This window comes from Salvelinus sp. IW2-2015, linkage group LG13, assembly GCF_002910315.2.
Source record: "Salvelinus sp. IW2-2015 linkage group LG13, ASM291031v2, whole genome shotgun sequence".
NCBI lineage: Eukaryota > Metazoa > Chordata > Actinopteri > Salmoniformes > Salmonidae > Salvelinus > Salvelinus sp. IW2-2015.
Window position 1 is genome coordinate 6,601,833 of NC_036853.1, and position 22,015 is coordinate 6,623,847.

At 42.7% G+C, this 22,015-nt stretch overlaps 1 protein-coding gene across 1 annotated transcript in view; it reads left to right on the forward strand.

Annotated features, from left to right (window-relative positions):
* The first annotated feature begins 902 nt into the window (after positions 1 to 902).
* LOC111971805 (ubiquitin-conjugating enzyme E2 Q2) overlaps positions 903 to 22,015 on the forward strand; it is a 23,561-nt gene continuing 2,448 nt past the window's right edge. The window contains exons 1-7 of the mRNA XM_023998616.3: positions 903 to 1,139; positions 3,401 to 3,505; positions 8,695 to 8,817; positions 10,750 to 10,806; positions 13,489 to 13,572; positions 15,520 to 15,576; positions 15,890 to 15,974. Coding sequence (XP_023854384.3) covers positions 981 to 1,139; positions 3,401 to 3,505; positions 8,695 to 8,817; positions 10,750 to 10,806; positions 13,489 to 13,572; positions 15,520 to 15,576; positions 15,890 to 15,974 — 670 coding nt within the window. The 5' untranslated portion in view covers positions 903 to 980. The remainder of the gene's footprint in view (positions 1,140 to 3,400; positions 3,506 to 8,694; positions 8,818 to 10,749; positions 10,807 to 13,488; positions 13,573 to 15,519; positions 15,577 to 15,889; positions 15,975 to 22,015) is intronic.

Genomic DNA, 22,015 nt, shown 5'->3' on the forward strand with positions numbered 1-22,015 from the left:
AATCTATGACTTGGGTGGCTGGAGTCTCTGACAATTTTTAGGGCCTTCCTCTGACACCGCCTGGTATAGAGGTCCAGGATGGCAGGAAGCTTGGTCCCAGTGATGTATTAGGCCGTTCGTACTACCCTCTGTAGTGCCTAGCAATCGGAGGCCGAGCAGTTGCCRTACCAGGCAGTGATGCAACCAGTCAGGATGCTCTCGATGGTGCAGCTGTAGAACCTTTTGAGGATCTGAGGACCCATTTTCAGTCTCCTGAGGGGGAATAGGTTTTGTCGTGCCCGCTTCACGACTGTCATGGTGCGCTTGGACCATGTTCGTTTGTTGGTGATATGGACACCAAGGCACTTGAAGCTCTCAACCTGCTCCACTGCAGCCCCGTCGATGAGAATGCTGGCATGCTTGGTCTTCCTTTTCCTGTAGTCCACAATCATCTCCTTTATTTTGATCACGTTGAGGGAGAGGTTGTTGTCCTGGCACCACACTGCCAGGTCTCTGATCTCCTCCCTATAGACTGTCTCATTGTTGTCTGTGATCAGGCCACTGTTGTGTCATCGGCAGTATTGTGAATAATCACAATACTGGTATGATGACAATACTTAGCAGAGGAATTTGGTTTATCGGATAGGACTGTCAACGTGATGCCCTTTCAGGATGGTGCTGAGATATGTCTTCTCAATATGTTTGTGTCCTGCACTGGCTCAGCATTGAGCAAAAAAAACCACATTCGACAATGTTTTATATTTATTTTATTTGTTTACATAATTTGATATCTATAATCAATAGTAACCATACATGTATCTATTTGACCTGCTATGTATTCAGAAACATAGGATTTTTATAATATTCCATTTCCCACCCAGCACTGCACTCTTTGTTGTGCTCTCACGCTACGGTGCGAGATCCAGTCCCGACTGCGCGGTCGCAATATGCCTCAACTTGTCCCCTCCCCCGCCGACTGCCTGGCTTGAGATGAGTGGAAGATGTCGGTTTCGGGTCTGAAGGCCGAATTGAAGTTTTTGGAGTCAATTTTTGACCCAAACCACGAACGTTTCAGAATTATCGATTGGAAGCCTGATGAGCTTAGTTGTCAGTTTAATGTAACCGGTGAAAAACTCCTGATTATACATTGCAACATCACGGTAAGAAAGAAGCTAACGTTAGCTAGCCTGTTAGCACAGGACGAGAGATAAACATGACGAATTTGGAATTTTCAACGCGAACACACAATTTGTGTCACAAATCAGCTAGCTAACTAGATCATTAAAATATGAATGTGTTCAGAATTCAGTTTGTTTATACTTTATTAACGGGATATATGTTCAGCTATAGTTAGCTATGCTATTTAGCAAACAACAAACAAGCTCATATGTGTAAACGTTTAGTTAGTTGGTTGTTATAGACTAGCTAGCTAATGTTAGCTTGTTGGCTAATGCGTCTGAGAAAAAAAACTAAAATACATTTGACCCTCAACCAACCTATAAAATGTAGCTAGCTGTTAATTGTAGCTTATTTTTTTGCTTATACAATAAGACAAGGCAACGTGACATGTGAACACAATTGCTGACTAATGCGGAATAGTCCTGTGTGAAAATGGTTGTTTAGTATTAGCTAGGTAGCTAATTGATGTCGTAACAACTCGGATGAGCTAGCGGCCAACAAATAAAACATCAGGACATAACATTACAAGTCAGCACACGTGACGTCGTGACTAGATGGTTAGTGCGTGTTGTATAGCTATGGATGTTTTCTGAATGTGATCTATCATTTCTTTATTCTGAAGTAGCTCCAGCTATCTAGCTAATCAAATAGTATTGGCCGTGTATACATATTTTGCAGATGTTATTGCAGGTGCAGCGAAATTGTTTGTTTCTATCTCCAACAGTGTAGCAATACCTAACAATACAAATCCAAAGAATAAAAATAAATACACGAAGAAATGTCAGTTAACCAGTTATTTATGTTTTGTAGATATAGCTACACTGAACAAAAATATAAATGCAACATGTAAAGTGACGGTCCCGTGTTTCATGAGCTGAAATAAGATCCCAGACATTTTTCATACTCATAAAAATGTTATTTCTCTTAAATGTTATGCACAAATTTGTTTACATCCCTTTTAGTGAGCATGTATCCTTTGCCAAGATAATACATCCACCTGACAGGTGTTGCATATCAAGAAGGTGATTAAACAGCATGATCATTACACAGGTGCACCTTATGCTGGGGGMAATAAAAGGCCACCCTAAAATGTGTAGTTTTGTCACACAACACAATGCCACAGATGTCTYAAGTTTTGAGGGAGCGTGCAATTGGCATGCTGACTTWAGGAAATTCCACCAGAGCTGTTGAGAGAGAACTTAATGTTAATTTCTCTACCATAAGCCGCCTCAATRTCATTTTAGAGAATTTGATAGTATGTCTAACYGGCCTCACAACCACAGGACCACATGTAACCARCCCAGGACCTCCACATCYGGCTTCTTCACCTGCGGGATTGTCTGAGACCAGCTACCCTGACGGCTGATGAAACTGTAGGTTTGCACAACCGAAGAATTTCTGCACAAACTGTCAGAAACCGTCTCAGGGAAGCTCATCTGCATGCTCGTCGTCCTCACCAGGGTCTTGACCTGACTGCAGTTCGGCGTCGTAACCGATTTCAGTGGGCAAATGTTCACCTTCGATGGCAAAATGGCACGCTGGAGAAGTGTGCTCTTCACAGATGAATCCCAGTTTCAACTGTACTGGGCAGACAGTGTTGTGTGGGCGAGCGGTTTACTGACGTCAACATTGTGAACAGAGTACCCCATGGTGGCGGTGAGGTTATGGTATGGACAGGTACAAGCTAAGGACAMCGAACACAATTACATTTTATTGATGGCAATTTGAATGCACAGAGATACCGTGACGAGATCCTGAGGCCCATTGTMGTGCCATTCATCCACCCGCCATCACCTTATGTTTCAGCATGATAATGCAYGGCAGCATGTCACAAGGATCTTTACACAGTTCTTGGAAGCTGAAAATGTCCCATTTCTTCTATGGCATGCATACTCACCACATGTGATCTGTCGAGCATGTTTTTTTTTAAAGGTATCTGTAACCAACAGATTCCTGTCTGTATTCCCAGTCATGTGAAATCCATAGATTAGGGCCTAATTCATTTATTTAAATTGACTGGTTTCCTTATGAACTGTAACTCAATTWAAAATCTTTGAAGTTGTGTTTTATATTTCCGTTCAGTGTAGATGGATGGCTAGATGGAGTGTCAGTTCAGCACTGTTCCATTACAGCTTTTCCTAGTAATGATGTGATCAACTGGTCACCACCTCTCTCCCGTTTTTCTCTCTCCCGTTTTTCTCTCTCCCTCTCTCCCGTTTTTCTCTCTCCCTCTCGTTCCCAGGAGTCATACCCATCTATACCTCCAATCTGGTTTGTTGACTCTGATGACCCAAGTCTGACGGAGGTGTTGGAGCGCCTGGAAGATGTCAGAAAGGGCACCTCTCTGGTAAGTCACTCACCTGTGTGTGTGTGTGTGTGTGTGTGTGTGTGTGTGTGTGTGTGTGTGTGTGTNCTATGATAAAAATTACAGACCTCTACATGCTTTGTAAGTAGGAAAACCTGCAAAATCGGCAGTGTATCAAATACTTGTTCTCCCCACTGTATACCACTACCCCTCGGGCCTTATTGCTAAAATATACCGAGTGTACAAAACATTAGGAACACCTTCCTAATATTGAGTTGCACCACCTTTTCCCTTCAAAACAGCCTCAATTTGTCAGGGCATGGACTCTACAAGGTGTCAAGTGTTCCACAGGGATGCTGGCCCATGTTGACTCCAATGCTTCCCATAGTTGTCAACTTGGCTGGATGTCCTTTGGATGGTGGACCATTCTTGATACACACGGGAAACTGTTCAGCATTAAAAACCCAGCAGCGTTGCAGTTCTTAACACACTCAAACCGATGCATCCTGGCACCTACTACCATACCCCTTCAAAGGCACTTCAATCTTTTGTCTTTCCCATTCACCCTCTGAATGGCGCACATGCACAATCCATGTCTTAATTGTTTGAAGGATTAAAAATCCTTCCTTAACCTGTTTCCTACCCTTCATCTACACGGATTAAAGTGAATTTAACAGGTGACATTCAAAACCTCTAGTCTAGAGTTGGTGCGTTAATCTAAGTAACAAAGATCCCCATAAAAATGGAGGTAGTGAAGGAAAATAAAAGTGACGAATGGAGGTAGTTTTGTGCCAACTAAAATAAGGGATTAAATATGTTTTAAAAAACAAACCTTTCTAGAGCTTTCTTATACAGTTTCTCTTAGATATTGGACAGGCACTTCAAAAACGTATTCCTTACAATGTAGTTTCACCCCTTTATTTTTTAAATATTTATGTGTTTGTTATTCAATGCATTTCTATGGGCTACAGTAGTGAAGTCCAAATTCAATATCTTATAAACTTTTTTTGGATACCTAAAGTGGTCCTACAATTCAAAATCAAATTGCTAAATGATCCATGGTATGACATTCTTAAAACAATGTCAGCTTAGAATCCCCCTCTTTTACCTGGATTCACCTGGTCGGTCTATATCATGGAAAGAGCAGGTGTTCCTAATGTTTTGTACACTGGAGGTGCTTATCAAGACAAACATTAAATGTTCCCGAGTGACCTAGTTAGATTTTCAAGCCGATTTATGTCAAAACTATGGCAAGACTTGAAAATGTCAACTTTGCAGTATTTTTGTTTTGTGTGTTAATTCTTACATTAGCCCAGAACGTTTTTGTGTTATTACATACAGCCGGAAATAACCTTTGGATATCAGTGGCGGTAACTCGCCAGCAGTCTGACCTGAAATACAACTTTCCCGAATTGGATCCTTTGTTCGTACCCCCCAAGGCAATTGAACTCATCCCAGAGGCTGCTCCAAGACACCATCGGCGGAGAAGTATTCAGAGTGGACTTCTAGTCCGACACAGGAGGAGTGCACACCATCCACCGCTTCCGAGTATATTTCTAGCTAATGTTCAGTCTCTGGACAATAAAGTAGACGAGCTCAGGGCGAGGATCTCCTTCCAGAGAGACATCAGGTATTGTAACATACTCTGTTTCACGGAATCATGGCTCTCTCCCCGGATATACTGTCCCTGTCCATACAGCCAGCTGGGTTCTCAGTACATCGCGCAGACAGATATAAAGAACTCTCTGTGAAGAAGAAAGGCGGAGGTGTATGTTTCATGATTAACTTCTCGTGCTGTGATTGTGATAACGTACAGGAACTTTAGTCCTTTTGTTCACCCAAAATGAGGAAACTGCTACCGAAGTTCTATCAACACATTTGCCTGTAGTATTGGCGCTTCAAAAACTCTGGACCACTCTCCCTTCCGGGATGGCTACAAGGCCCTCCCCCACCCTCCCTAAGGCAAATCAGATCACGACTTCGTTCTGCTCCTCCCTTCCTATAGGCAGAAACTCAAACAGGAAGTACCCATGCTAAGGTCTATTCAACGCTGGTCATGCAAAACGTCAGTACAGAGACAGTGGAGTCGCAATTCAACGGCTCAGACTCAAGACGTATGTGGCAGGGACTCCAGACAATCACGGATAACAAAGGGAAAACCAGCCACATACATTAATGTCTTGCTCTCAGACAAGCTAAATACCTTCACCCGCTTTGAGGATAACACAGTGCCACCGACGCGGCCCGCTCCCGAGGACTGTGGGCTCTTGTTCTCCGTGGCCGATGTGAGTAAAACATTTAAGCTCGTTAACCCACACAAGGCTGCCGGCCCAGACGACATCCCTAGCCACGTCGTCAGAGCCTGCGCGGACCAGATGGCTGGAGTGTTTACAGATATATTCAATCTCTCTTTATCCCAGTCTGCTGTCCCCACTTGCTTCAAGATGTCCACCATTGTTTTTGTACCCAAGAAAGTCATTTTATTTCATTTACCTTTGCTATCGCCCCGTAGCATGCACTTCTGTCATCATGAAGTGCTTTGAGAGGCTAGTTAGGGATCATATCACTTCCACCTTACCTGAAACCCTACACCAACTTTTGTATACCGCCCGAATAGATCAACTTACGATGCAATCGCCATCACAAATCAAATTTATTTATATAGCCCTTCTTACATCAGCTGATTTCTCAACGTGCTGTACAGAAACCCAGCCTAAAACCCCAAACAGCAAGCAATGCAGGTGTAGAAGCATCACACTGCCCTATCCCATCTAGACAAGAAGAATACCTATGTAAGAATGCTGTTAATTGACTACAGCGCAACTTTCGACACCATAGTACCCTCCAAGTTCATCACTAAGCTCAGGGCCCTTGGTCTGAACCCCGCTCTGTACAACTAGGTTTTGGACTTCCTGACGGGCTGTCCCCATGTGGTGAAGGTAGGAAACAACACCTGGAGATGGTGAAAGCTTCAAGTTCCTCGTCGTACCCATCACTGAGCTCCTGAAATGGTCCACCCACACAGTGTGGTGATGGCGCAACAGCGCCTCTTCAACATCAGGCGGCTGAAGAAATTTGGCTTAGCCCCTAAGACCCTCACAAATTTGTACAGAATAACCATGGAGAGCATCCTGTCGGGCTGTATCACCGCCTGGTACGGCAACTGCACCGCCCGCAACCGCAGGGCTATCCAGAGGATAGTACAATCTGCCCAATGCATCACCAGGGGCACACTGCCTGCCCTCCAGGACACCTACAGCACCCGATGTCACAGGAAGGCCAAAAAGATCGAGGACATCAACCACCCAAGCCACAGGCCTTTTCACCCCGCTATCATCCGAAATGCGGGGTCAGTACAGGTGCATCAAAGCTGGGGCCGAGAGACTGAAGAACAGCTTCTATCTCAAGGCCAACAGACTGTAAAATAGTCATCACTAGCCGGCCTCCACCCAGTACCCTGCCCTGAACTTAGTCACTGTCACTAGCTGGCTACCACCTGGTTACTCTACCATGCACCTTAGAGGCTGCTGCCCTACTGCTGCCCTGCCCTTGTGCCTTCTGGAAGTATTCAGACCCCTTACACTTTATCCACATTTTGTTACGTAACATCCTTATTCTAAAATGGAATAAAAAAAAGTTCTCATCAATCTACACACAATACCCCATAATGACATCACAATACCCCATAATGATGAAGCGAAAACAGGTTTTTAGAATTGTTTGCAAATGTATAAATAAAAAATAAACATACCCTATTTACATAAGTATTCAGACCCTTTGCTATGAGACTTGAAATTGAGCTCAGGTGCATCCTGTTTGTTTCTACATCCTTGACATCCTTAATGTTTCTACAACTTGATTGGAGTCCACCTGTGGTAAATTCAATTGATTGGACTTGATCTGGAAAGGCACACACCTGTCTATATCATGTCCCACAGTTGACAGTGCATGTCAGAGGAAAAACCAAGCCATGAGGTCGAAGGAATTGTCCGTACCGCTCCGAAACAGGATTGTGTCGCAGGCACAGATCTTGGGAAGGTTACCAAAAAAATGTCTGCCGCATTGAAGGTCCCCAAGAACACAGTGGCCTCTTCTTAAATAGAAGTTTGGAACCACCAAGACTCTTCCTAGAGCTGGCCGCCCGGCCAAACTGAGCAATCGGGGGAGAAGGGCCTTGGTCAGGGAGGTGACCAAGAACCTGATGGTCACTCTGCCAGAGCTCCAGAGTTCCTCTGTGGAGATGGGAGAACCTTCAAGAAACTCAGTATTAGGAAGATGTACTTAATATTTTGTACACTCAGTATGTGTAAAGTTTACGTACTGTTTTACTCATTTCATATGTATATACTGTCTTTTAGTCCGTGCCACTCTGACATTGCTCATTCTAATATTTATATTTCTTAATTCGATTATTTGACTTTTAGATTTGTGTGTATTGTCGTGAATTGTTAGATACTTCTGCACTGTTGGGGCTAGGAACATAAGCATTTCGCTACACCCACAATAACATCTGCTAAATATGTGTATGTGACAAATAACATTTTGATTTGATCAACCACCAACTTGACAGAGCTTGAAGAGTTAAAAAAAAAAAAAGTGCAAATATTGTACAATCCAGGTGTGTAAAGCTCTAGAAGACGTACCCAGAAAACCTCAGTTGTCATCGCTGCCAATGGTAGTTATAACATGTATTGAATCAGGGGGTTGAATTCTTATCTAATCAAGACGTATACATTTAACTTTTAAAATAATCAAAAACATTATTATTTTTTAAACATTTTCTTAGGTTTTGACATTAGAGTATTTTGTGTAGATCATAAAATTAAAATTAAAAAAGACAGTCAAATCCCAATTTGTAACACAACAAAATGTGGAAAAAGTCGAGGGGTATGAAATACTTTCTGAAGGCACAGTACGTACCATTTAGCAGATGCTTTTATCCATAGCGACTTAGTCATGCGTGCATCATTGTTTCCCCGTATGGGTGGACCCCAGCGGGAATGTAACCCAATGACGCTTGGCGCTACAAGTGTCATACTTTACCGACTAAGCCACATAGAACACTGACTAAGTCGCTGTGACTCTCATGGAAATCATAGTACCTCCTTCAAAATTGTTTGATCGTTTACAGTAAAGAGTTGTTGGTATTGTATTATTGTGAGAAAGGTTCAGARATACTGTAGCTGCTGGAGAATGATAGTTGACCTGTTATTCTTTMTTTTTTCTCCCAGCTCCTACAGCAGCTAAAGCGTCTCATCTGTGACCTGTGTCGGCTSTACAACCTGCCACAGCACCCAGATGTTGAGATGCTAGATCAGCCACTCCCTGCTGGGCCCATTAACCCAGAGCGCAAGGTAGGGCTCATTTTAGAATTCAATTATATTTMTATGGTAAGCCTGACAACCTCATATAAAAAATTATCTAGAATTGGTGGACCCCACAGTTTTGAAATCAGACGATATTCAGTTGGTTTTGAATCACATTTTTAGATACAGTGGGGCAAAAAAGTATTTAGTCAGCCACCAATTGTGCAAGTTCTCCCACTTAAAAAGATGAGAGAGGCCTGTAATTTTCATCATAGGTAACCTTCACTATGACAGACAAAAGTGAAGAAAAAAATATCCAAAATCCACTTGAGGAATTTTTATATGATTTATTTGCAAATTAATAGGTGGAAACTAAGTTATTGTCAACCTACAACAAGCAAGATTTCTGGTCTCACACACCTTAACTTCTCATTTAAGAGTACTCTGTCCTCACTCGTTACATAGTATTAATGGCACCTGTTGAACTTGTTTGACAGTATAAAAGACCACCTGTCCACACCCTCAAACAGTCACACTCCACAAACTACCTATGGCAAGACCAAGAGAGCTGTAAATCACCCAAACAAAATGTAGACCCTGCACCAGAGGGAAGACTGATCTAGAAATAGGTAAGAGCCAGCTTGTTGAAGAAATCAACTTGGAGCAATTATAGGAAATGAAGACACATGACCAAGACCATCTGATAATCTCCCTCGATCTGGGCTCCACGCAAATACTCACCCGTGGGGTCAAAATGATCACAGAACGGTGAGCAAAAGATCCAGAACCACACGGGGACCTAGGGAATGACCTGCGAGAGAGCTGGGACAATAGGAACAAAGCCTTACCACCGAGTACACACTACGCCGCCAGGGACTCAAATAGTGGCCAGACGTGTCCCCCTGCTTAAGCCAGTACATTCCAGGCCCGTCTGAAGTTTGCTAGAGAGATTTGGATGATCCAGAAGAAGATTGGGACGAATGTTCATATGGTCAGATTAAAACCAAAATAGAATTTTTTTGGTAAAAAATCAACTCGTCGTGTATTGGAGACAAGAATGCTGAAGTTGCATCCAAAACACCAACGACTGTAAGCATGGGTTGGAAAACATTCATGCTTTGGGGTGTATTTCTGCCAAAGGACCAGGACGACGGATCCGTGTAACGGGAAAGATATGAATGGCCATTGTTATCGTGAGATTTGAGTGAAAAACTCCTTCCATCAGCAGGCTGAATGATAACGTGGCTGGGTCTTTCAGCATGACAATATTCCCAGACACACCGCTCGGACAACGGGAGTGCTTCTAAGAGCACTTCAGTCTGGAGTGGCCTAGCCAGTCTCCAGAATCTCAAACCCATAGAAAATCTTTGGAGGGAGTTGAAAATCCGTGTGCCCAGCAACAGCCCCAAAACATCACTGCTCTAGAGGAGATCTGCATGGAGGAATGGGCCAAAATACCAGCAACAGTGTGAAAACCTTGTGAAGACTTACAGAAAACGTTTGACCTCTGTCATTGCCAACAAAGGGTATATAACAAAGTATTGAGAAACTTTTGTTATTGACCAAATACTTATTTTCCACCATAATTTGCAAATAAATTCATTAAAAATCCTACAATGTGATTTTCTGGATTTTTTTTCTTCTCATTTTGTCTGTCATAGTTGAAGTGTACCTATTTCCTATGATGGAACCTATTTCCTATGATGGAACCTATTTCCTATGATGGAAATTACAGGCCTCTTATCTTTCTAAGTGAGAGAACTTGCACAATTGGTGGCTGACTAAATACTTTTTTGCTCCACTGTACATATTTCTAGTTAACATTATTTGCATCATATTTAAATCGAAATATAGTAATTTGCGGATGGCGACTGCCCTAACCCAATGCAAGACTTGTATTCTGGGCCTGGGTAACATTCCATACACCATTGATACAATCAGTATTTTTTTTGTATTATTTTCCCCCACTCTCCCGTATAGCATGGACCAGCGGATGAAGTGACATCCGAGGAGGAGGATGAAGAAGAAATGGGCGAGGTGTGTGTGTGTACATGTTTACCTATCTATGTACCAAGGTAGGGAGGTTTTACGGTTGCATCATCGATCGACGGACGTTTTGACGGCCATCGTCGATGGTKTCGACATCGTGATGTCACAAACAGGGTTTAGCATATTTGAATTTGACTGCACCTCCGGAGTCTGGCAGTGTAACGGATGTGAAATGGCTAGCTAGTTAGCGGTGGTGCGCGCTAATGGCCTTTCAATCGGTGACGTCACTTGCTCTGAGACCTTGAAGTAGTGGTTCCCCTTGAATCTGCAAGGGCCGCGGCTTTTGTGGAGCGATGGGTAACGATGCTTCGTGGGTGACTTGTTGATGTGTTCAGAGGGTCCCTGGTTCGCGCCCGGGTCAGGGCGAGGGGAGGGACGTAAAGTTAAACTGTTACAGCAGCACAATAGCACAGCGCTGTTCTGCACACAGCAGGGTGATGTGCCAAATGGCCTATTTGCCATAGTTTACATTTTCAATGCAAACACTGCCTTCACAAAGTATTCATAAGCCTTGACTTATTCCACATTTTGTTGTTACATCCTGAACTCTRAATTAATATAATCTAAATATTTCTGACCCATCTAACACACTACCCTTATAATGACGAAGTGAAAACATGTTTTTAGACATTTTTGCAAATTTTATTGAAAATGAAAATACAGAAATATCWCATTTACATAAGTTTTCACACCCCTGAGTCAATACTTTGTAGGAGCACAATTGGCAGCGATTACAGCTGTAATTGTTTCCGGGTAAATTCTCTTAAGAGCTTTGCACACATGGATTGTACAATATTTGTACATTATTCTTTAAAAAAAAATCTTCACGTTGGTTGTTGATCATTTCTAAGCAGCCATATTCAAGTCTTGCCATAGATTTTCAAGCCGATTTAAGTCAAAACTGTAACTAGGCCACTCGGGAACATTCAATGACGTCTTGGTAGGTAACTCAAGGGTGTATTTGTGTTACTGTACATTATGAAGCCGATTGTCCTGCTAAAAAGGTAAATTTGTCTCCCAGTGTSTGTTTTGAAAGCAGACTGAACCAGGTTTTTGCCTGTGTTTAGCTCTATTTTTATTTTTGTTTTATCCCAAAAAACTCCCTAGTCTTTGCCAATAACAAGCATACCCATAACATGATGCAGCTTCCACCATGCTTGAAAATATGAAGAGTGGTACTCAATGATGTGTTGTGTAGGATTTGCCCCAAACATAACACATTGTATTCAGGGCAAAAAGTAMATTTCTTCGCTGCATTTTTTGCATTTTTACTTTAGTACCCTATTGCAAACAGGATGCATGTTTTGGAATATTTTTCTGCACAGGCTTCTTTCTTTTCACTCTTTGATTTAGGTTAGTATTGTGGAGTAACTATATAATGCTGTTGATCCATCCTCAGTTCTCCTATCACAGCCATTAAACTCTTAACTGTTTTTAAATCACCATTGGCTTAATGGTGAAATCCCTGAGAGGTTTCCTTCCTCTACGGCAACTGAGTTAAGAAGGGCTTTTATATCTGTGTTCTAGTGACTGGGTGTATTGATACACCATCCAAAGTGTAATTAATAACTTCACCATGATCAAATGGATATTCAATGTCTGCTTTTTTTTTTTTTTTTTTACCGATGTGTAGAGATGAGGTAGTCATTCAGAAATCATGTTAACCACTATTATTCTTCACGGAGTGAGTCCATGCAACTTATGTGACTTTTTAAGCATATTTTTTAAGCATAACTCTTGAACTTATTTAGGCTTGTCATAACAAAAGGGTTGAATACTTATTGACTTAGCTTTTTATTTGTGTTTCTTTTGTAAAAATGCTGAAAAACATAAATCCACTTTTGACATTATGGGGTATTGTGTGTGTGTAGGTGACACAATCTCAATGTAATACATTTTATATTCTGGCTGTAACACAACAAAATGTGGAAGAAGTCAAGGGGTGTGAATGCTTTCTGAATACAATGTATTGGGTGGTTAGACTGTTGTCTTGCGTTATGTTATTAATAATGTAGCTTGACACKTGACTTGGGCTCCCGAGTGGCGTAGYGGTYTAAGGCACTGCTATCTCAGTGCTAGTGGYRTCACTGCAGTCCCTGGTTCGAATCCAGGCTGCATCACATCCGGCCGTGATTGGGAGTCCCATAGGGCGGCGCGCAATTGGCCCAGCGTTGTCCGGGGTAGGCCGTCATTGTAAATCAGAATTTTTTTTCTTAACTGACTTGCCTTTAAATAAAGGTTAAATAAATAAATGTTAATTTAAAAAAAGAATTTGACACGGATATAATTGTTTTTAAAAGGCTAATATAAGTGATATAAGTATTTTTATGGACAAAAGAAAGGCCTACCATTTCGTAAATCATTCTGTAGCCTAGACTAGCCAAAATAATTAGGTCTAACACTGTTTAGGCCTAGCAATGTGTCCTTTTATATTGCCTTCTTCCCTTCTAATTGACCCCTCTCGTCTATTCCTGCCATGTTTGGATTGGACGATCTGTCATTTAAGACATCGCCCAACCCTACTATGTGCAATGATATATATATATATATATATATATATATATATAGAAACTGATCATGTCCACATTCATCATAAACTTATTGTGTTGTATATACATTCTCTTGTGTTTCTATACTATATGCAATAAAACTGTAGATTGTGTTCAGCAGGACATTGAAGACCTGGACCACTATGAGATGAAGGAAGAGGAGCCAGTGGACGGGAAGAAGTCAGAGGACGACGGAATAGAGAAGGTAATTACCCTGCATGCATCTGTCTCTGTCTGTCTACATAACATTAAGAACACTTGCTCTTTCCATGACATAGACTGACCAGGTGAAAGCTATGAAAGTGTTCCTTGTACTTMAGTGTAGTTGAAGAGGAGGAGACGGGTGAAAGAAGGATTTTTATGCCTTGAGACATGGATTGTGTATGTGTGCCATTGAGTGCTTGAGGTGTCACTACAGACCCGGGTTTGATCCCGGGCTGTGTTGCAGCCGGCCGCGACCGGGAGACCCATGAGTCGGCGTACAATTGGCTCAGTGTCGTCCAGGTTAGGGGAGGGTTTAGCTGCCCGAGATTTCCTTGTGCCCCAGCTACTCCTGTGGCGGGCTTGACGCATGAACGCTGACAAGGTCGCCAGGTGTACGGTGTTTCCTCCCGACACTTTGGTGCGGCTGGCTTCCGGGTTAAGTGAGCATTGTGTCAAGAAGCAGCGCGGCTTGGTTGTGTTTCGGAGGACGCACGGCTCTCGACCTTCGCCTCTCCCGTGTCCGTACGGGAGTAGCAGCGATGGGACAAGACTGTAACTACCAATTGGCTACCGCGAAATTGGGGAGAAAAATGAGGGGGAATGCCAACAAAAAAATCCACCACCCAAAGGACATTCAACCAACTTGACCATACTGTGGGAAGCATTGGAGTCAACATGGGCCACCAACCCTGTGGATTGCTTTAAACACTTTTGCGAAAGGGGGGTGGGGTGTGCAACTCAATATTAGGAAGGTGTTCCTGATGTTTGTTATGCTCAGTGTATATAGTTGACTTTTCTTTTTACGGTCTTCCCTAGCCTGGTTGTGTCTGTTCAGCTATTACATTCSACTCCTTGTACTCCGTGTCGTTTACCAAAGAGGCCAATAGGGTCTGGCTCCAGCAGATGCCTTTTCAGGAAACGGACGCTGCGAGACCTACGAGCTCAAACAAGACGAATGGTGCCAGAGAGGACKAGCTAGTGTTAGCAGAACTGAGTGATTTACCTTTAGCTATATTGTAGAATTAATGGAAATGATCATTATGCTTTGGCATTATGAATACTCTGTTTCTCTGTAAATAATTGTAATATTGAGAGTTAAAAAAAAAAAGAAGGTAAAAATCCCTAACCAGGAAATGTAAAACAGAGAAAACWGAATTCAGGAAATACAAAATATAATTTTATGGAACCCCCTTGATAGTTTATTAACCATTATTTTACCAGGTATATTTACAGGACAYATCTCTTGTACACCAAGGACCTGGTGAAGTGTTCCAGGGTAGAGGAGAATAATGTGCTTATTTGAAAACTATACAAAAATAGTAGCTCGCAGCGGTTCAGTTTTTTAAAAAGTAGCTTATTTTGTCCGGTCGAAACCAGTCTGTCAAAAGTTGCTAGCTCATGTCTAAAATTCGCTAACTAAATACATTGTGCAATTGGGACTTCTCTAAGCCTCGCCACCCTTGGTTACTGTTGCAACCTCGGACAACATTTTCCTGGGAAGTCCTATTTCCCATTCAACCACTGGCGAAGTCCCCCCTCACATTGATCTCAAACTGTTTTTAATACTCAATAAAAATGAACACAGACTACCCCCTTGCTAATCAGRAAACTCTTGGGTGTGTTGTGGTGGAATGTCATTACAATTGCTTCAGTGGAAACCTGGTAAAATGTTATTTCCAACAACCAATGACCAACTCAGCCATAAATCCCRGCTGCATATTGAATGTTGAGATTGACGARAAGGCCAGTCTCTTTGGAAAATGACATGGAGTGGAGTGTTAGACTGGTACCCAGACTACGTCTTCCCTGCATGTTATTTTTAAGCATTTCATTATACTGTGTAGTCCTTTATTGTTTTCATCTAACTTTTTATTATTAAATGAAGCACTTCCTACTGCATTTTCTTTTTGGTACGAAATGTGCTATATAAATACAATTTGATTTGAAGGAGAATCTGGCCATCCTTGAGAAGATCCGTAAGAACCAGAGGCAGGACCACTTGAACGTAAGTGCTCATTCGGTAAGGTTTCTTTCTTCTTTTTCAGGGGGGGACGGGAACATTTCTACTGTTGTATAGTCTCTCTGTTTTTTTCCCTCAACCTAGTCCTTGGGGACCACCAGCCATATTTAATCCATTCCAAAAACTAGCTCACCTGATTCAACAAGTTCACTAATCGTAAAGCCCATGATTGGCTAAATTAGGCGTGTGAGTGTTTTGGAATAGATCAAAAGTAGGTGTGGTCCAGGAGAACTGGATTGAGAAACGGTGCTCTGTTAGCCTGGTTCTGATCCCRGTGGTGTTGTGATGCCTGTTTCAGGGTGCCGTCTCTGGTTCCGTTCAGGCCTCCGATCGTCTCATGAAGGAACTCAGGGAGATCTACAGATCACAGAGTTACAAGACAGGTGAGTCCAGGCCTGGTTCAGTTTAGGACTGGGCGATATATCGAATTAATTTCMATTTCTATGTTTTTTTTTTGTTGTTGTGATTTTTACCTCACGCCAACTAAGTTGAGAGATCACATCTTCCTCTCTGGCAAGTGGTTTCAACTCGCTATTTACATTTAAGGTTTGGTCCAAAAGAATCATTCATATGGACACCGAAACACATTGAGACATTATTTTACTGTAATAGATGAGTTCACTTCTCTATCAATACCCTTTTTTATGTCTCAACTAGTCAAATTGCATGCAGAGCAGACACTACTCTTCCGAACCATGGGTATCGGGGTCACCAGCGCAAGAAGCTCTTGATAATTTTGGGGTGGTGTCTGATAAGTAAGGACATACTAATTTAGCCTAAACTGGAACAAACCATGTAGTAATAGACTAGTCACCTGTATGTTGCAACATCGACAACCCTAATCGACGCTCCAAATTCACTAAAAAAGCAACTTAGACTGATACGATTGACCTTGCACTATATCGCGTCGTAAGGGGAATTGTCAGTTCATATGGTTTATCCCCCGTTCGCCGTAGTGGACCTCCCAGGTGTCCTATTTATACTTGAAGTGTATATTTGACAAAGGTGTCTGCTGAAAATAAACAAAGAAATGAATTAGATACAGTATGATAGAGCAACAGCTACGAGCAATTCCAGTTAACTTCTCCAGTACATACATAATAATGTACAAAGCCACGCTTATGAGGCGGTGGTAATAGGTGCTTGTGGACCTAGCGAACTCTTGTGTATTCTCAAAAATACTCACTGTTATCGTTGCCGCTGAATCTTGCGTCCTAGAAAAAAGATTTAAATAGCTACTGCAACATGCGCTGTAATTAGATACATGCAGTATCTCGTCTTTTCGTCCCTCAACACCCGAAAAAGGGTTTGAGAACTCCACTAGTGGCATGGTATGCTATTTGACTCTTATCCACTCGCTCTGTATACAGCACTCTAAATGTTGTTAGCACAATCACAGGACTGTGTTTTTACCAAGTTCGAACACATCAGACACACAAATCCACAAATAAGGATGCCTGTGTAACATAGATTCGCTTTACTGTAGTGAGTTAATAAGTTATGTCTAATTTATGTTTGTCTTCCTAGTACAATGCTCCTCGGCTGAAAACAAAAGACAGACACAGTCTCTCAATAAGACTTTCCCCAGAAGGGTTCCGTGCTATAACTCCGAATCAGATTAGGAGGTTCCAACCTGGACAATTCTATCAAGTATAATTAGCTTAAAATTGGTTAAAGTGTTAGTGGTTAGTGTTTAAGGGTTTTGAGGGTAAAGGTGCCCCAAGGTTAATGTACAGAACCCGCCGCTAAAAATCCCCAAACCAGCGCAATGCCAGGCTGGGATTATAGAGAGCACGTGCAAGCCCGTTCATGGTGGCTAGGAAAAAGAGTGGACACAGTGCGTACCACAACCTGGCACTCGCTCGTATTCTGAGAGCTCCGGCTCACGCAACGCCAACAACCCTGGGAAGCGCAGACAGACAAAACCAGAGAGGAAACCACGGCTATGAGGCGGTGGCCTCAGTCGCATATACATGTTGTCCATTGATTGCCAGCGAGCTGGAGCATTTAAATAAACCAGTTAGATTTATTACCTCGCAGGCGCAACAGAGATAGCGATGTTGGTCTTGTCCACACACAGATAGTATTGCTTCCTTATTACGAGAACAAAGTTGCAACCTAGAAAGCATGAGTATTTCTCACATAATAATCCATCCAAAGATAGTATGTGCTCGACTTTGAACAATAACATCACCAGCGGCCATCGCCACGCAGATTCTAGAGGAAGAGCTACACAGATAGCCAACCCATCAAGGAACAACCAGCCTAAAACTGTCATAGTCGCTGTCTAATATATCAATCGAATCGATCAAGTCCTCGTCATAATAAAGAGTATGCCCCTCTCTACACAGCTAACATACTCACGTTTAGACCCAAACAACCGAAAGCTAATGAAATCACAATAAAGAATAAGCGATCTACGAACCCCAAAAGACTGAAAGCGAAACCTAAAATGCTTTGCGTGTATCTCCAATGGACCCCATAAACATAATGATAGAACGCATATGATTCAATTCTACATTCGCGTCCCTATATGAAGAATTCGTCCCCAGCACCATAATTAGCATCGATAACTTAATTGGGTGCATAATACAAACGAACAATAACCATCCAATCATCCCAGAGACCCCGTTTCAGCATCACTTTCTTGAACGATCAAACAATGCCTTGGCCCTAGCTAACCAAAGATACCTATCAACCCCATCACACAACCTGCGAGAGATCAGCAAACCTGACAAAAACTTACCACTCTGTTGTTTAAAGCCCTCATACAGTGAAATAGAACACATTGGTTCACCAATAAGAAGCAAGCCCACGAACAACATCCACGACAAAAATACAAATAATTTCAAACTACATATCGTGCTCATTACGATAGATTCAGCAACCGCCAGTCAAATGTATGGGTCGAAACCCCGCACCTTCCCATTTGGAAGTCGCTCTTCCTGTAGACGACAAACTGCTGCCTCTTCACATCAGATAGCTCACAAGGGGGTATAAATTTGTTTTTTTGGCAGTGTAAAAGAGAAAGCGCACCTACTTAGTCATGTCATAACTTCGCCTTATAAGAGACTCTATATGTTAGCTTTGGGGATAACTAGAATCTAAAAATGAGAGCTCAAATCCAATCCCCACGGTAGAAGCAAGCGCCATCCATTTTAATCCAACTTTAATTGCTCAGCGATAGTACTCATGTATGAAGACTGTCCTGAACAAGTTCTAAAAAACGGTCCCTGCACCGAACCTTGCATACCATGGACATCAACCCACAAACCCATCAACACTTAAAATTCTGCCCTAACTAGTGATTCCTACCACTTGCTTATTCAGCATAATCGTCTATCGAGTAGTGCACTTCAAATGGCATTTCAATGGAGTACAAATACAATTGTTGTTGCCTCATTTTTCTTCACTAGAATGCGGAATTGTACATGTAGAGTACTCTTGCCTCAAGAGAATAGAAGCACGTCACACACCAGTCGAAACTAGCCAACGCTCAATCAGCTCCCAGACAAGAGACAGATCTGAGTTCGATCTCACTTACACTTGCAGTAGCAAAATGTTTAGACCATCCAACTCTACTTAAAGCATCCCTCCAATAGAAAGCAGCAAGAGGCACAAAAGTCGGTCAGAACGAACACCCAAACCAAGTCTCGTGCGATACACCACGCCTTATCCTACTTGGTGAAGATGCCATCAGAACAATAAACGCGCAATCCGTACGCATAGAGAAACACGTGCTGGAAGCCTGCCATATCCCATTCATGGCACTGCCAGTATTATAATGAAATTAGCCCAAAGTCATCAGCCACTCTAAGAAAGCTGCTCTCTTAGTACCATGCACTAGGCTACTCCAGCTGACCAACCCGACTAGACCACACAGAGATACATAACAACAAACGCATGTCATTAATCTCGCACCACCAAGTTCACAACTCTGTTGAACATAGGGGGTTTCCAGGGTTGGTCAAAATTTGTATCAACTTTGGACACGGCACATCTAAATTCAAACCTGCTCTTAAAAACTTTGCACCATGAACTGGACCTCCACAGGAAAACAGCACACACAGCAACCCAAACACCAGTCAACTGATGAGACCAACAACCAAGCAAGGGAACCCTCAGCCGGATCAGTAGGGGAAGCTGAGGCAGGCAACATGCTGTACATCATATCTTCGCACACATGCAAACTAGAGGGTATATGGCTGCTGCCCTCCTAACATATGAACCTGTGCACAACCTCGGTAGTCATTTTGACCTAGCCACACTGTTTCGACTAAGGCTACACCCAAAGTCATCGCTAACTGGCTTGCTCAGATAAATCCAAGCTATTAAGGTCAGACATGGGCAAGATCAACAACCACAATCACGTTGCCCACTACGATAATGAACCACACGTCCCTGTGTCTCCTCATTCCTACACTAACCACTGATACTAGCCCGAAATAATAAACAATCACCTCCGTAGGAAGGCGCAAGGTCATTCCAAAAACCCATAAACAACCAGCATGACTTACTAAGATGACAGAGGACAGACACGTAAACGTTCCACTGCTCTAGCAGTAAAAAGCATGCAGAAGCAAACGCACCACTATATCATCTACTAAAGACATACACACCAAAGAGACATCTTGAGTATCAGTCAAACAATCCAAAATATAACGACAAAATTGTAATTCCACACCGGAGAGAGACTTTTAATATCAGCTGCCAAATAGCCTCGAAATGAATCTGGAATTGTGGCCTCCATCCGATAGATCAGCAATATACTATGTCGCTCCATCTTCGGAAATGGTTAGTACTTGAGGCCCTGTGTCACCATTGTAGGTGTGCGCTCTGTAACCTCAATCTAAAGCTAACAAATGAGTACCTCCTTCAGTGTTCTCGCCCTATAAGTTAATCAAAAGCTGGTGAGTACCAAGGTAACAATTGAAACACAGAAACTCCCAAAACACCAGATACGTAATTCATTATCCAATATACCCTAACTCTCAAACGTAACATATACGCTGTGGCATCTAAAGGCTTGTCCCTGTCTGTAACTTACATGCCCATCATTGAACTAACTAATAATTCATCAAGCCAATGCGATTGGTACATCCTGTGAGAATTGAAATTAAAAACCTCGCTGGTTCTCCCCTACCACTGTGCCCTGGATAATTCGGAATAACGCAACCCTCGGTATGAGAAATTTAGTTTTGGTCGATGCTGTTTAACCGGGTTATGCACACCGATCGCGCGTAGGGGTTATGGACAGGTTCACGACTTAGATGTGTGCCTGTGGGAATTTTCAATGGCTTTTGCTCCAGTTTCACCTCACATCGCCTGCCACATAAGTGAAGGCAGGGCCATACCCGCTTATTCTGCCACAACCGAATGGCCTTGGCCTTGAAAAAGCCATGTACACCTCCTCCGCCAGAAAAAGACACATGCGCTACCCCCGCCTGGACATAGAACGACAGAGACACACAGCGAAGATTCATCCCACGCACTACCAGATCCAAGCTCACAACCCGGATGTACCACAGAATAAATTTACGCGCCCCACACAACACAATAACAAAAAAACTTCATAACGTCGATCAAATGGTCCCCCAAGATGGAATTGACGTAACTCCTCCCTTCCCAAGCAATAAGAACGCGAACAGAAAGACTGCCGAAAACTGCGTCAGGAGGTTCCTAGTTAACCACACTGGACTGATATACCTGGACAACCCGTTACCACAACTCCATAAAAACCGCTTCCGGTGTGCAGGCGTGGAGATGCCGTCAAGTCCCGACAACCCCATTGTGCCTCGATCAGACATACAATAACCAGGAAGCCTATAAGGAAAAATGGGCAAAACGCACAGTGTGGAAGAAGAGGGCAAGATGCGGCGTATGGAAAAACCAGTTATGTGGAGTTCAACCGCGCGGTTCCGGGGCCAGGATCCTTACGCCCAAAAACACACCGCAACGAATGGGTAGCAGGGCGCGGCTGAATTACTTCATCAAGAACAAGACGACACAATAAAGTTAAAACAAACAAATCCCATAAACAAAAAAAACATAATCCTCACACAACCAAAAAAAAAAAAACAACCATCAGACTAAAAATCCAAACGAAAAAAAACAACCAACATTAAATCTACAGGATCCACCACAGAAAAACCCAGCCACAAAACAAAACCAAAAAACCCCGAAATAGGGAATAAGGGTGCCTAATTACTTTTGACCAGGGCCAATCGGACCGATAAGGGTGCACTATTTTTGGACCAGGGCCAATAGGGTGCACTTCTTTTGACCAGGGCCAATAGGGAATAGGGTTGCACTACTTTTGACCAGGGCCAATAGGAATAGGGTGCACTACTTTTTGACCAGGGCCAATAGGGAATAGGGTGCACTTCTTTTTGACCAGGGCAATAGGGAATAGGGTGCACTTCTT